General features: G+C 46.6%; 1 protein-coding gene across 4 annotated transcripts in view; it reads left to right on the forward strand.

Moving 5' to 3' along the window:
* The window catches only part of LOC128841130 (monocarboxylate transporter 2-like), a 50,308-nt gene that overhangs the window by 22,117 nt on the left and 12,284 nt on the right, over positions 1 to 15,907 (forward strand). For all 4 annotated transcript variants that reach the window (XM_054035866.1, XM_054035869.1, XM_054035868.1 and 1 more), the window contains one exon: positions 11,010 to 11,153. In XM_054035866.1, the coding sequence (XP_053891841.1) occupies positions 11,010 to 11,153 (144 nt within the window). The remainder of the gene's footprint in view (positions 1 to 11,009; positions 11,154 to 15,907) is intronic.

A 15,907-nucleotide genomic window follows, 5' to 3' on the forward strand; every position in this document is an offset into this window, starting at 1 on the left:
TGGTTTAGCAAACTAGCTTTCTGCATTTAGACATTGGACGGAGACAGATTATGAGAGGGATATATTTATGTCAAAATTTCAGCAAAGATTGCGGGGGGGGGGGGGGGGGGAATTCACAAAAAAGCCAGGCCAAGATTTTCTAAAACTGGGAGTCTAAAGCTAGGCTGTCATGTCAATATGTGAGCATCCTAATGAGACGTCTGATTTTTCAGAATTGCTAAGCAGCTCTCACTGAAGTCAGTTAAAACTGTTGCATGTTCGGTGTCCCTGCAAGTATTGAGGGGCACTTATTGGGGTGCCTAAACATGAATTTAGGAGCCTAACTTTAGACATTTTTTGCAAAAAAATCTGGGCCCAAAGCTTTTCAACATGCCATCTGAACCTGTGCACGTAGGACGTGTATCCTGAAAATTAAAATGTAAAACCATAAATCCAGTAGATCAGAGTTGGATCCTTTGTTGCTTCAAAGTTGGCTCCTCTTTTTTACATTGAGTGGCAGACTGATAAGGGGTGAGAGACTCCACCCTTCTATATCTCACAAGTATGGCACACAAATTAGCATCACAACACTGGATAATGTTAATGTCATTAAAATTTACCAGCTCCATAACATTTGCTCCAGCTTTTAAAAGAGATGATTTTATTGTCTCAATCCAGGTTTATCACACGAACACCTTTCTTACCCAGAGTGAATGGTGGCTGACACCAGTGTCTTATTAATTGTCAGAGCTGCCACCACGTGTGTCACTCTTCTGCTCATTTATTTAACAATAAATATTCATACATGCTAATTAATCCAGTGTTGACAAGGGACAGATCTTGAGTAAGCCCTTTGCACAGTGGTGGATAACACCAAAGGAGTATAACTATAATTTGGGTCTTCTTCCTTCTCAGGAGTAGCCTGGATTTTGGGCTTCCAGGTCTTTTAGTTCTTTTATGTGGATTTTTACAGACTCCTTTTAAAGAGTCACTTTCATTTTTGAAAACTCAAAGCTCAAGGTGAAAAGTAATTGGACAGCATAACGAATGAGAAGGTGCCTGCGTTTATTTCCCGTAGGCAAGTTACTGTATTTTTCTGCCACTGAAATCTGATTCTTTGACACGGCCTTTTATGTACAAACAAGCGATGAATGGAAGCCTGACACAGATATGAGAAAATAGATCTTTTAAGGCATTAAACTGGTGTGATTTATATGGGCTAAGTATAGTGCTTTACATTCTGTCGGTCTTCCAGGAGTGGTGGGTGGACATTATTCCCATAGTCCTTTAGGGAATGCTTAGTATAGACCACTGTTCCCCGTCCATAAGGTTTTCTGGAGGACAGGACATCTTGCTAGTGCACACCCCTCCCCCCCATGGCAGAAGGACTCTGGAATGGAAAACAGTTAACGCATATCTCCATTTCTGAGCCTTCACATTAAGAGATTTGCAAGATTTACAGGAAAAACTAATCACCTCAACTGGATCCTTTTCTCCGTTGTTTCACAGGAAGGAACCAGCAAAGAACAGACCCAAGTGGTGGTACTTGGATCACTTTCCAGTATCCGCCAGCAGCACTAAATGCTCTGACCACTACATGTTGGAGCTACAATAATGATTGCTCTGAATGGTTTAACATAGGGAATACTGTGCAGTGTCCAGATCCAGTTCCCCTCTCACTTACATGGGGACAAACCAGGAGAAGCCCCGCTGAATATAATGGAGTAATACTGGGGTAATTCCAACAGAAGAGAGAGGGGAAGCAGGTCCATCTCTGAATGTCCTCTACTGGCCCATTTCTTTTCCCAGGTGACAGATGATTAATGAAATTCACAGAGACTGAAAGCTCATCAAGAAGGAAGCTCTTTCCTGGGTCAGACAATTGGCTGCCTCGCTCACTAAGCTGGGGGCGGGGGAGAAATGTTCATTCATTTTTATCAGCAAAATATCCATTGCAAAAATCTTGATGTCTATTCCCCATGTCAGGCAATCTACAGCACGTAATATATTTTGGTCTAATAAGAAGCTACAGTATTCAGCTTTATCTCCTATTTCCTCATTAGAAGATACCAGGTGATCACCCTTTCTTTGTTAGGCACTGAGCTAAAAATGATGGATCTCAGGTGGTTTTGGTTTTGAAAGCTATGCACTTTATTGGTGAGACACTCAACAGCTGCTGAATAGACCTCAAAGGCTTTTTCCTCATTTCTGAGACTTTTCAGAGGATCTGTCAGTGCTTGCATTGTTTCTTCTGCAAGGTCAAGGCAAGTAAGTGGCAGCTTTATGAGTGTATTGTAGAGATATGCCAGCTGTTTCTCGTGCCCTGTCCTCCCCAGTTCTATTAATTAAGAGGCAAAAATCACAGAGGCTCATTTTAGCCCCACATTCTTTCCTACTTACAAGAAATTGGGATGATTTAGTACAGACTGCAAGACAGGAAGCCTACGGCTCCTGCACATTTGGCCACGCAGGTATCCGCAAGGAATATGGGCTTGGGGTCTGAACGATGCACACTGCTGTTGTAATTGGTTTCCGCGTGGTAATAGTCCGTATCTTTATTCCATCCAGGCACTCTAAATAGCTTGTAAATGACAGGTCCTGCCTTTCAACTCCAGCAGTTCCCAGAGATGTTGTCACAGATTTAATTTTTGCTGTAGCCTCAAGCGAAGCAATAATCGTGTTGCCTTTTTCTGGCTCCTTTGTCAGCTGCTCCTAATTCCATTCCACTGTTTTGAGCTGTGTGATGTTTTCTGAAGCGCCCCAGAATATTTCAGGGGAAGATTTACGTATGTAACATTTTTTGGATTGCCAGCATGTAAGTGACCCCATCTGGAAGGTAGCGGGGGGAAATGTAGGTATATTGGAACTAGTGAGGTGCATTCGGGCCGGTGGGTGCAACATTGCTCATGAAAAGACATTGGAGTGGGTGGGGGTGTATTTTTCTGTGCTTTTCATAGTTGCAAAAATCAGCTGGGTTTGTGTGCTACGCTGAGCACAGACGTGTAATCTGCAGCACGTGACAGAGATGTGCTAGCCACGGCGCATGGGTGTTTCTGGAGCGTGATGATAGTGTATGAAATACCATCTTCCCTCACAGCTTTCTCAAGCCTGCTCCATTCAAGTCGATGGCAGATCTCTGACTGGCTTCAGTGGGTGCAGGACGAGGCCCTAACTGTTCAAGCAGAAATAATTTGTATGGGATTTTCAACTTGCTTAGGTGCCTTTGGAAATCCCAGCCCATGGCTGCTACAAACAGTAATGGTAATTAATGCTAACGTGCCAGAATCTCAGTGGTGCTTTCTGCGTGACCTGTGTCACCACTGAGATTGCGGCTCAGATAGCAGTACAAATACACAAATTCATCTGGTTATGATAACACTGATCATAAAGATGAAGCCAGATCGTTGAAGGTCACATAGGCCTGCTATAAAGCCATTCACTGAAGATGAAATCTTGTGGCATGCATCAATAGATGGAAATAAGATTAAGAACAAGGCTCCTGATAGTAACTCATAATTTGCTTGGACAGGAGACAGAGCTTTCTTGGGGGCTGGAATGAACTCTCAAAGGATGTGGGAACCACCACAAACCCCTCTCCTTGTATTTCCGTAGAAGGTACATTTTGACCTGCCTTCACTCAGGCCTGGTCTACACTATGGGGGGAGATCGATCTAGGATACGCAACTTCAGCTATGCGAAGAATGTAGCTGAAGTTATTGTACTTAGATCTACTTACCACAGAGTCCACACTATGCGATGTTGACTGGAGATGCTCTCCCGTCGAGGGGAGAGCAATCGGCGGTCGAAGACCCGCTAAATTGACCACTGATTAATCAATCGCAGTGTGTCAAACATCCGGTAAGTGTAGACCCAGCCTAAGAAAAACTCACAGCACAGCACACAGAAATCAGCTATTTTCAAAAAATCTACACACAATTTTCCCCTTGGGAAGTGGAAGAGAGACAGAAGGAAAAACCAGAATTAAAGATGCTAATCATGTCACTTAACAGAAGGCACTTAGGTACATTGGTAGTATAGAAACCAGACAAAATATGCCTGGCTGTGAAGATCATGTCGGTGGTGCCTCGTGATGGTCTGAAGCCACACTGGGACTCTGGCAGTACTTCCTCTGCAAGAGGGAGCAGACGATTCAGTAAAATTCTAGCAAGAATCTTCCCAGCGATGGAGAGAAGGACAATGCCTCGATAGTTGCCACAGTCGGCCTGTCTCCCTTTTTGAAAATGGTGACGATGTTAGCATTACGTAAGTCAGCAGGAATTTCTTCAGTGCGGCAGATTTTGAGGAGCAGCAAGTGAAACTCATTAGAAAGCTTATGCTCCAATACGTCTGTTAGTCTCTAAGGTGCCACAGGACTCTTTGGCTTGGTCCACACTGGGGCGGGGGATTGATGTAGGAAACGCAACTTCAGCTACGAGAATAGCATAACTGAAGTCGACGTTTCCTAGATCGAACTAAGTTTACTTACTGTGGGTCCACACGGCGCAGGCAAGCTCCCCCGTCGACAGCGCTTCCTCCTCTCGGTGAGCAGGAGTTCCGCAGTCGAAGGGGAAGCGCTTCTGGGATCGATTTATTGCGTCCAGATGAGACGCGATAAATCGATCGCAGAAGATCGATCTCTACCCGCCGAATCAGGCGGGTAGTGTGGACCTAGCCTTTGTCGCTTTTTACAGATCCAGACTAACACGGCTACCTCTCTGATACTCGTTAGTGTTTCTCCCCCCACTTTCAGTACCTCAGCTGGTATGCCATCAGGACCTGGTGCTTTATTGTTCTTCATTTGTTTAATTGCCTTGCAGACCTCTTCAGGTGTTGGTGGGTTGGCAAGAGTTTCCCAGATTGGGTGCTGAGGGATGGAGTCGATGGTATCGTCAGTCACAGTTTCTCGATTTAGAAGCTTTTGGTCACGTTCCTTCCAGCGCTCTTTGATGGATTTGTTATCTTTAGGAAGGATACTACCATCTTCGGATCTCAGAGGTATGAGGACCCCAGGAGCTGAATATGGCCTTTATCGATCTGACCAAAGCCCTCAACTCTGTCAACCGTGAGGCTCTGTTTAAAATCATGTCAAAGTTTGGCTGCCCAAGCAGATTCATCACCATTGTAAGACTTCTCCATGACCAGATGACTGCCTCCATCCTGTGCAGTGGCTCTATCTCTGAGCCCTTTGTCATCCGAACTGGTGTAAAACAAGGCTGTGTACAGGCACCCACCCTTTTCTCCATTTTCTTAGCAGCTATGAAAACATTAACCCAAGACTGTCTACCACAGGGCATTGGCATCCAATTTCAGACTGATGGCAACCTCTTCAACCTTTCTCATCTCCGTGCCAGAACTAAAGTAATATTGGCAACAATAACTGAACTCCAGTGCACAGATGACAGTGTTGTAGTTGCACGGTCAAAGGAGGATCTTCGAACAGCCCTTAATTGCTTCTCTGAAGTTTACAAAAGCCTAGGGCTAACTCTGAACATCATCAAAACAAAAGTTCTCCACCTGCCAGTCTCCAGTCAATCGTCAGACCCAGCAAGGAAGATCTATATCGACAAAGAAGAACTGGAAAATGTAGAATTTTTTGCCTATCTTGGCAGCCTTCTCTCACAGAGAGCAGACATAGACGTCGAGATTCAGCACAGAATTTGCTGGGCCAGCCTTGCCTTTGGCAGACTGTCTCACTGGGTGTTCAAGAATCACAACATCAGAACACACACTAGACGTTTAGTATATAAAGCGGTGGTAATCCCAACTCTCCTCAATGGCTGAGAGACTTGGGTGACCTGCAGAAAACACCTGAAAAACCTGGAATGCCAGCACCAGCATTTTCTTCGGAAGGTCCTCAACATAAAGTGGGAGGATCATCGCACTAATGTCAGTGTCCTCACAGAGACCAACATCTTCAGTGTTGAGGCCCTGATTATCCAGCACCAGCTGAGGTAGAACAAGCACTGTGAGCACATGCCTGATGTACGCTTAGCAAAACAACTGCTGTACGCCCAACTCACCAAAGGAGAAAGGAAACGGGGAGGCCAAAAGAAATGCTTTAAAGACACCTTCAAGATAAACATCATCAGATGTGGCATCGACAGCACACACTGGGAGACAGCAGCCCAGGATAGGGATAACTGGTGACGATGCATCAGAGAGGGAATGTCCACTTCTGAGGAAAATCGCAGAAAAATGCCAGAAAAGAAAGGAAAGGCAACTGTCATGCAGCAATCGCAGCCCAACCCTGTCTTCCAACACCACCTGAAATGTCTGCCATCAAGCCTGTGCTCAAGAATCAGACTCCTCAGTCACTAAAGGACCCATGAAAAATAAAACCTGTGAAAGATCTTCCTCAACCTCGAGGGATCGCTGCTACCGACGATAGAAATCAGAATAGAATAGAAAATATGGGAGGGTATTCTTGCTATGACATAATACTGTCTTCCCATCCCAGGACTTCTATTATTATTCTAACGGAAGACAGAGTTAACAGATTGATATAAGGCATAGGAGAAGCCATAAAGGCCTTTATGAGCCCTAGTACTCTTTGGAACAGTCAACTCTTTTACAAAGCCCTAATGTAAGCTTGCAGGAGAGTGTAATTGGAGCCACGTTTTTCCCAGTTGCATAATTAGGTTTGCATGATGAGACATGAACATTTTGTAAAATTGAAAAATTTAAGGCTCATGTCCTCTGTGGCTGCAGACCAGTTTCAAAGGGTTGGTGCCTTTCGCAGGATCTTTGACAGTGGCTCACTCTCTCTACTGAATTGCACGACGCTTTGGGACAAATTCAACACTGATGTAAGCAAAACAGCTCGTCAATGGTGCTTCAGTAAGAGTTGTGTCTGCTTACATCAGGGCTGAATTAGCTCCAGTGTCTCTCTCTTATCCCAGGTCCACTCATTAATTTCAGTGGAGCACAAAGGGCTGCTTACACGGATCCTACTGCAGGATTAGGGCATAAAGCTAGAAGCCTTAATTATCTACACACGGTTCCTTTAACTGAATAATACATGAAGTGGAGTCCATATAACACATCATTCAGTTAAAGGGACTGTAACAGAGAGAGATTAATAATAATAGAGGGATATATCTCCCGGCTGGCCTGGGAGCTCTGGAACCTGTTGTGGAGGAAAAGGAGATCTGGTCCTTCCTACTCTCCATGCTGCCGCCGCGATCCTCACCAGGAAAAGCAGAATAAAGGAAAAAGAAGAAGAAAAATTATATGACGTATACATTGTATACAGGGTACTGATTTTAGCTTTTAATCAGTAAACATGAATAAAACATCCTCATTACACAAAAAATGAAATCAGTGTTCATCCAATAAACACTAGAAACACATTGGAAATGGTTACTTGTATCTAAGACAGTGGTTTTCACCTTTTTTCATTTGCGGACCCCCTAAAAATTTTCAAATAGAGGTGCGGGCCCCCGTGGAAATCTTAGACATATGCATCTAGCTAGAAAGAAGGTAGATAGGTACTTTTTATGGTGTGAATTTAACAAAGGTGCTGAGAATTGTTTGGGGGTGGAAATCAGTCATGTATTGGGCTATTTTTCCCTTTGATCCACGAGGATGAAAACTGCTTTGGCAAGAAATAATGTAGGAATATTTAGGAACTGATCAAAGGCTGTATAAAGGGATTCCATAGGCTCCTTCACTATTTGCATCTTATAACCAGACTTGGTTAATCTTTGTTATAGTTGTGATTTCATTCAGGTTTTGAAGCAATGGTTAGTAGTGTGTGACTCCTATCTTTGCAGCTCTTAACAATGAAATTCTTACCATTGTATATTTTGTTTTAAAGGATGTATTACATATTTTTTGATGTGTACCTACTAATCTCACATAGCATATTTTACTATAATGAAGATACGGTTAATAATTTTCAGATTGTGAAGGCAGCTTGTACAACAGAAACATGATTCATTATGTTTTGCTGGGACTCTTAACTTGACCGTCCATAGAGATGGTTTATATTGAGACTTCAAGTGCTCTCTCCTTTGAAGTCACTTAAAAACAGTGGATTCGTTTCTGTGAAGACTCTGCAAAGCATTGAAGCAAATGGGGCTGTGTATGGGGGAGGGGGCAGATTCTGGTCCAGTATGAAGGGCAGAATGAATCTCTTCTTTCTTTCTGATGCAGATGACCTGGCTTGAAGAGATGAGGTGTGTATCTGTGTTGGGAATAACTGTAGCCCTGCTTTCAACTCTTATCTCCAAGCCCAGTTATCCATCTAGGGCTTGATCCAAACCAGTTTGTCAATGACTGTCCTTCCAATGACTTCAATGGGCATTGGATCAAGGCCCTTAGTCTTTATTTGTTATTGTGTTTTCATTTTCCCCTTTGCGGACAGTTCTTGCAAACTAAGCACATCCTTTTAGGCAGACGGTAGCGTTATTGAGTATGACGGCTCTGCTATAATCAGAGGGCCCAATTCAGTATCACCTCATGCCAAGAACACTCACCGGCATTGTCACGCACAGGGCAGCCTCAGCGGTGGTGTCTACACTGCATCTGGGAACAAGCAACTGAGTCCACTGACCCGTGCTAGCGGAGCTTTCTCACTAGCACGCTAAGAAGAGCAGTGTAGATGGTGCTTGGACATTGGAACTCGGACTGGACCATAGGCTCTTAAGCTGGGGGAATGTGGGGGGACTTGATGTACCTAGAGACTCTTACTCAGGGCCGGCTCCAGCATTTCTGCCGCTCCAAGCAAAAAAAAAAAGAAAAAAAAGCCGCGACGCGATTGGCGGCAGCAGTTGGGGAAAAAAAAAAAAAGCCGTGATCGGCGGTGGCAGTTCAGCGGCAGGTCCTTCGCTCCTAGAGGGAGCAAGGGACCTGCCGCCCCCGAATTGCTGCAGGTGCCACCCCTCTCCCTTGGCCGCCCCAAGCACCTGCTTGTTAAGCTGGTGCCTGGAGCCGGCCCTGCTGACAATAGCCCTGCATCTGACACAGTAATTGCACCATTGTACCTGGAGGAGATACAATATTGCAAAGGAATGCTGAGCTGACAGAAGAGTCATAACCAGGCACTATGGTGATTCTTCCTGCCCGTGCCTTCAATTCTATGTACCTGAGCAGTTCTCCCATAATAGACGATAAGCAGAGCTGTGTGCAGCAGAGGAATGCACCGTGTGATGCTAAAGATCTGTGAACGGAAGAATCTGATGCACGAATTGAAATCACGCACACCCCACCCAGGGCCGGCTCCAGCATTTCTGCCGGCGGCGGCAATGGGGGAAAAAAAAAAAAAAAAGAAAGAAGCCGCGATCGGCGGCGGCAGTTCAGTGGCAGGACCTTCGCTCCTAGAGGGAGCGAGGGACCTGCTGCCCCCGAATTGCCGCAGGTGCCGCCCCATTAAGCTGGTGCCTGGAGCCGGCCCTGCTCTTAGTGAGGATGCGCAAAGCAGAAGACATAGGAGAAATATCAAAATAATCTGCCTGAAGTGGTTGGAGCTACCTGACAGTCAGACAAGGGAGGGGTTTTGGCTGTTCCTCTGGGGATTCCTGTGCTGGGCAGGCAGAGAAAACAGCCGAGTGTGACCTTGGACAGCCTTTCTGTGTCTGTTTCCCCTCCTGCTCTGGGGGTCTGGTGTAAGACTTGATATAATCGCCTCAGCCCTGTGTGTGCAGGGCCATTGAGGGCTGCCAGCTTTGTCACAGGACTAGGGGCATGGGGGGGGGGAGGGGTGGGGCTACAAAACCAAGATGTGCTCTACAGTGTTGCTCCCTTGTCCCTTATTAAACAGAAACACAGACCTTTTGTCTAGCTCTTTGCTGCTTTTACAACTGTTGTTAGTGCAGATTGTGTCAGGCGGCAGGGCTGGTCTACACATAGGTTTTGTACCAGTCTATCATATTTATTTTTGTGTGTGTGTGTGTGTGTGTGTGTGTGTGTGTGTGTGTGTGTGTGTGCGGGCGCTTTTGTAGCCAAAATAGTTATACCTATGCAACCCCTAGTGTGAATGCGGTTATACTGGTGTAAATATACCATCATGTCACTATAGCTTATTCCCCCTCCTGTGTGGGACTAACTATGCCACCATAGCATCTTATACCAGTATAGCTGCAGCCACACTAGTGGAGTTGTACTGGTTTAACTATACTGGTTTAACTAACACGGTACCACTTTTGTGTCTAGACAGGCTCTGAGTAAAAGACACATTAAGGTCTTATGGATGGCGGGGGGGACTTGCTTTGCCCAAATGGACCAATGTTCTTGATAGCCCTTTATTTTCTCATCCTGTTGACACTGACAGTTGGGATCACTAGATCCTAAATGCTAGATAGGCAGTGTGGTGCAATGCTTGATTTGGAACCCAGGAAACCTGGATTCTGTTCCCAACTCTGCCCCCAACCTGCTGTCTGACCTTGGACAACCAATCTGTGGCTCTAGTTCCCCTCCCACTCTTTGTCTGTTTCTGTTGTAATCTCCTTGGTGCAGGGACTGTCTGTCATTATCATAGACTCATAGAAATGTCAGGCAAGAAGGGACTTCGAGAGGTCATCAAATGCAGCCCACTGCACTGACGCAGGACCAAGTAAACCTAGACCATCCCTGATGGGGGTTTGTCCAACCTGTTCTTAAAAATCTCCAATGATGGAGTCCACACCCTCCCTGGGAAGCCTGTTTCAGAGTTTCACTACATTATAATTAGAAAGCTTTCCCCTAATATCTAACCTAAATCTCCCATGCTGCAGACTAAGCCCCATTACTTCTTGTCCTACTTTCAGTGGCTATGGAGAACAATTGATCACCGTGCTCGCTGCACCAGCCCTGCACATTTTATGTGTGTTTAGAGTGCCTTGTGCTGTCTCGGTTGGGGCCTCTACATGCCACCATAATACAAATCATCTTGCAGTCTTCTTCACTTCTTAGCATGAGGAAATTCAAGCAGCTGTTACCAACAGCTTAAGTATTAATGAAACTACAGTGAGCTTTAACCACCTTATTTTCAAAAGGCAGGGTGTTCGGAAGCTATTTAACACTGGGATTCTTCTTCTGCCTGTTTTGTTCAGGTCCTATTAGCAGTATTTTAGTGAATCGTTTTGGCAGCCGACCAGTGGTTATATTTGGAGGCCTGCTGTGTGGAATTGGGATGATTTCGGCGGCGTTCTGCACGAGCATTTTACAGCTTTACATCTGCGTTGGAGTCGTTTCAGGTAACAAACAAGCTTTCCTTTTGTACTATCTCTTGTGATATCTTTTCTAAGGCAAGCCCCTGTCCTCCTGCGGATACTTAAGCATGTGCATAACTTTACGCATCTGAGTAGTCCCACAACCAGGGCTACTCACCCAAGTAAAGTTGCTTAAATGTTTGCATGGCATGGGCCTACACTTCTTCATAACTGTGTTTTCAGCTTACTTGGTGTGAATCTAACGTGCGACAGGCTCTTTGCAGATGGGTGCTGCTCCGGGACAATAATGGAGATGGTTATTAGTGCCCTCAACTCCTGCTGAAATCAATGGATTACGCGGCAGCTTGCATGATCAGATAGCCCTAGCTGTTAAAATTTTTCTCTCTCTGAAGATGGCGATTAGTACAAAAATAGTGGAGCTACGAGAGTTCAGGTTTTGTTGATCCTCATTTTGGTGAGAGGGGTTCTTCATATAAAAATAATAAAAACTAGAGTTGATTGGAAAGCAAGAAATTTTTCCTTTAAAATTTTCCTAAAATTTCGTTCCCTTTTTTCATTGAAAAGTTGGAATTCTAATAACCCTTTAAGCCAAGAAGTTTTCCTTTCCTGGAGTTCAACGGCTGGCTCGGTTCTGCATGGCTAAAGTCAGCAGGGATTTTGCTGTTGACTTCAGTGAGGGTTGGGTACAGCCCTCCGTCTGCCCGTCTGTGTGTGGGGACAGTAGTATCCACATATAGCTGGGCTGGTACATCACAGCTCAAAGCACCCGTGGGCAGAGTTCACCAGGAGGAAGAAGTCAGGTTGTGTGTGCTAGAGCAAGAATTCTGGGAGGCAGGAAGAGTCCAGGATTATAGGAAAGGTTTGCCGAGAGGCGCTCTGTAGTGAGGCGGCCTGGTTCCCAGCTGCCCCGGAGGGGGATGAGCCCCTACGGACGCCAAAGTGGGCGGAGCCAGTGGAGCCTGCGCCCGCCCCCCAGAGGTCAGGGCGCAGGACAGGAAGTACAAAAGCCCAACCCCAGAGCTCACTAGGGGCCCGGCCGCCGGAGAAGTCAGCCGCCTGTGGCCTAGCTCCTGGTTGGGAGACTCCTGCAGCTTGCGGCCGACCCGAGGACTGGCCAGACGCTGACCAGACCCCGGAGAAGCTGGTAAACCTGCCTGTGGCAAGTTACCCAGAGGAGCTGCCAAGCCCACCGCTCGCCGGGTACCCAGAGGAGCCCATTGTGCTTGACTCCTTGGAAGACTCTGTCCAGACGCAGGTACCTCTAGAGGGGGAGGTAGGAAGTAGCCCGGGGGCAGCCGACCCTAATCCAGCTGCAGCACACCCAAAGCCCATGTCAGTGTGTTGCGGTCAGGATCCCCACTGATGCAGCAGCAGGCTGCCTGCCGCTACTAGGGCCCCGGGCTGGGACGCAGTGGAGTGGGAGGGCCTGCGTCCCCCCTGCCACCCAACGTGCGGGTGGCCATCTCCCCCTCTCCCAGGTCCTTCGGAGCCAGGACCTGGGCCTCCTAAACTTATTTGTCTGCTCAGCCCCTGCTTGAGGGCCTGAGCTCCTGACTGTTTGCTGCCCTGCCCTGACCCAGGACCTGGACCTGTTATTGAACTGTTCGCTCAGCCCCTGCCTGAGGGCCTGAGCTCCTGACTGTTTGCTGCCCTGCCCTGACCCAGGACCTGGACCTGTTATTGAACTGTTCGCTCAGCCCCTGCCTGAGGGCCTGAGCTACTGACTGTTTGCCACCCAGCCAGGCTAATTCCCCGACTCAGCGGACCTAAGTAGTGAGACGGCCTGGTTCCCAGCCACCCCGGAGGGGGACGAGCCCCGGCCGAACCCCTACACGCTCCTACTTATTTCCCTGGCTCGGATGAATTGCTTCCCTACAATTCCCCCTTCTCCTTGGTTGGTACCATGAGTGCTCCTCTGTGTTCCTGTTACATTTCACTTTAGCCACTTCGAAGAGCTACAGAGAAACAGCCCTGCCTGGGTTCTCCAACTGCCTCTGGGGAGAAGTAAGTGTGGCAGGGAGGAAGCAACCAAGTCCAGCTACAGGCATCCTCTGTGTTTTCTGAATCCTCCTCCTCTCATCCTCCCCCTCTCCCCCCCTCAGAAAAATAATCCACCGATTGCTGGTGAAATCTGTTCCCTCTCCAGTTTATACAGCTTCTTTCTGTTAAACCCTCAGAGTGAGCCAAACCCAGCAGTTCATAGTTAGGTTAAGGCTGGCTCTGCACTAGAGCCAATGGCATTTTCTAGCTTGAATGCCTAAAATTAGACTCTGAAATTCATAACTAGGCACCAGGGGTGGGGGCGTTGAAAATCAGGCCACTTCTCTAGGTGCCTAATTTTCAGCATCCATTTGATCGTTTTAGAATAGATGTTTATAATGCTGCCTCCAGTGCAACTAGGACATCTGTTTGAAAGCATGACACGTTACGCTAAAATACTGACTTTACAGCATCTGAGATGTGGAATTAATATACTCCGTGTCACTGTGGCTGCACCAGATAGCCTGACGTCTGATAATGAACTCCAGGGACTAAACTTGTAAGATTAATAACACAGTTTACTGGCAAGGGGAAAAACATTAATTGGGACAGAAAACTTGTGACCATGTTCCCCTGCGCCCAGACCGTCTCATTAAATCTGGTTGTGAAATGTTACTTCATGCACCTAAGTAGCTTGTTTTTTTTTTTTATTTCTTACGCTGCTCTGATTGTGCCACCACATTTAGGTGACACCCTGTTGTCACGGACTGAGCAGCAATTCACACAGCTTCTTGGAAGGAGATTCCAGAAACAAAAATAACCTGCAATTCTTAACCTTGTGTGCTAGTCAAAGGAGCAATGGATCCAGCTATATACCATTGCTGAACACTTGATTGCAACATTCCCTTACAAACAAATGCCCTCTAAGAGAGATCACAGAATTGCACAGTTGGAAGAGACCCCAGGAGGTCATCTAGTCAATCCCCCTGCTCAAAGCAGGACCAATCCCCAGACAGATTTTTGCCCCAGATCCCTAAATGGCCCCCTCAAGGATTGAACTCACAACCCTGGGTTTAGCAGGCCAGTGCTCAAACCACTGAGCTATCTCTCCCCCCATTAACATAATAGTTAATGTAAAACACAAATCCTTTGTTATAGACTATATAAGCACTTCACACTATCAACCGTGAATAGAAGTGCACCAGTATGGATCAGTGCATGCCTTGGAGTAAATACTGAGCTGCAGTAAATTGCCACAATGGATCAGACCACAGGAAGGTACTAGACTCCTCCCCATAATGGACAATTATGGAATAAGCTGCCCCTCGGGGAAGCGTCTCCTTCAAACTATAATTATTTATTATTTGTATTGGGCTAACACACAAAGGCCCCAATCAGAATCATGTCCCTGTTGGTCTAGGTGCTGTACAAACACCCAAGAAGCTGCAGGTCCAAATTTTTGCACCCAAAGATGTTGCTAAGTAACTAGTGTGCAAAGGGCCTAACTCCCAATGGGCCTACATGCTTTTAAAAATCCCACTAGGTCCTGCCCCAAAGAATTTACCACCGGAATTGAGTCTCTTGGAAGAGGTTTACATTACTGTATTGGAAAGGCAAAATGACGCAGTTGCAAGTTGCCTCACAAGATCCATCTATCCAAAGAAAATAAGGGCGTGGTGTTATCTGATAGTGCAAGCGCAGAACTCACCCCCCCTCCTCCTTATTTGTTGTATAACTGTGCTGGTATAACTGGTAAAACTCCCCCAAGTGCACAAGGCCTTAGACACACCTATAATTTCCTGGGTCTGCTGCTGGTGTGCTCAGGAGTGAATGAGAATCCTCTCAGGATTGAAGAAAATGCTTTCAATGCTCCTAATTAGCTTGATGCTCCTAGTTATATTTGAAATGTTTTTTCACCTAGTTTGGTCAGATCTGACGTGGGAGCATTTAAGGGTAATTATAAAGCCAGCCTCCTGATCACATGACTGTGGGAAAGTAACTACCTGAGAGATACATATACAGCAATTTACAGTGAACTACACTTCTACAAGGCTCCTGCTTAGTCTGACAAGGAGACACACGTTGACTGGGAAGAGCATCCCTGTGTACTTCCAAGGCACAGAGTTAAAACGAGAACCCCACCAGCAAGAGATCTCTGCTCGCCTCCCTTGCCTTTGGCATGCTAATAGCATCTCTTCAGAGGTAGAAGTTAGAAACATGAATGTATCAGTTCACACTGTCTAGATAGACACACCGTTCTCAATGGCTCTCTCTATTGAGGTATGTCTTTTTTCTATTCATATCAGGGGTGGCTAAACTTACTGACCCTCCAAGCCGCATACCACAATCTTCAGAAGTTTGAGAGACGGAGAGCACCTGCCGGGGCTCGGGGCTTCCACCGTGTGGCAAAGTGATGGGCTAGGGGCTTCTGCCCTGCAGGGTCAGGGAGTCTCAAGACGTGAGCTCTGCTCCTGCTGAAGCCCCGAGCCCTGGAAGGTGCCTCCTGCGGGGCTGAAGCCCTGAGACTCCCCTCCCTGCTAGCAGAAGCTCCTAGTCCCACCACTTCCTCACAGGGCAGAAGCCCTGACCTGCCCCAAACAATCTGGTAGGCAGAGAATGATGGGTGTGGGGGGGCTCCGAGAGCCACAGTTTAACTGTAAAAGAACCGCATGCAGTTCATGAGTCACAGTTTGGCCACACCTCATTTATATGTAGGTCAGATGCAAATTCATGTAGTCATTGAGTCAGGGAAGTAGTACCCTGCCTGCTGCAAGGGAGCACTACACTGTGGGAGCTGC

This window comes from Malaclemys terrapin, chromosome 7, assembly GCF_027887155.1.
Source record: "Malaclemys terrapin pileata isolate rMalTer1 chromosome 7, rMalTer1.hap1, whole genome shotgun sequence".
Classification (NCBI taxonomy): domain Eukaryota; kingdom Metazoa; phylum Chordata; order Testudines; family Emydidae; genus Malaclemys; species Malaclemys terrapin.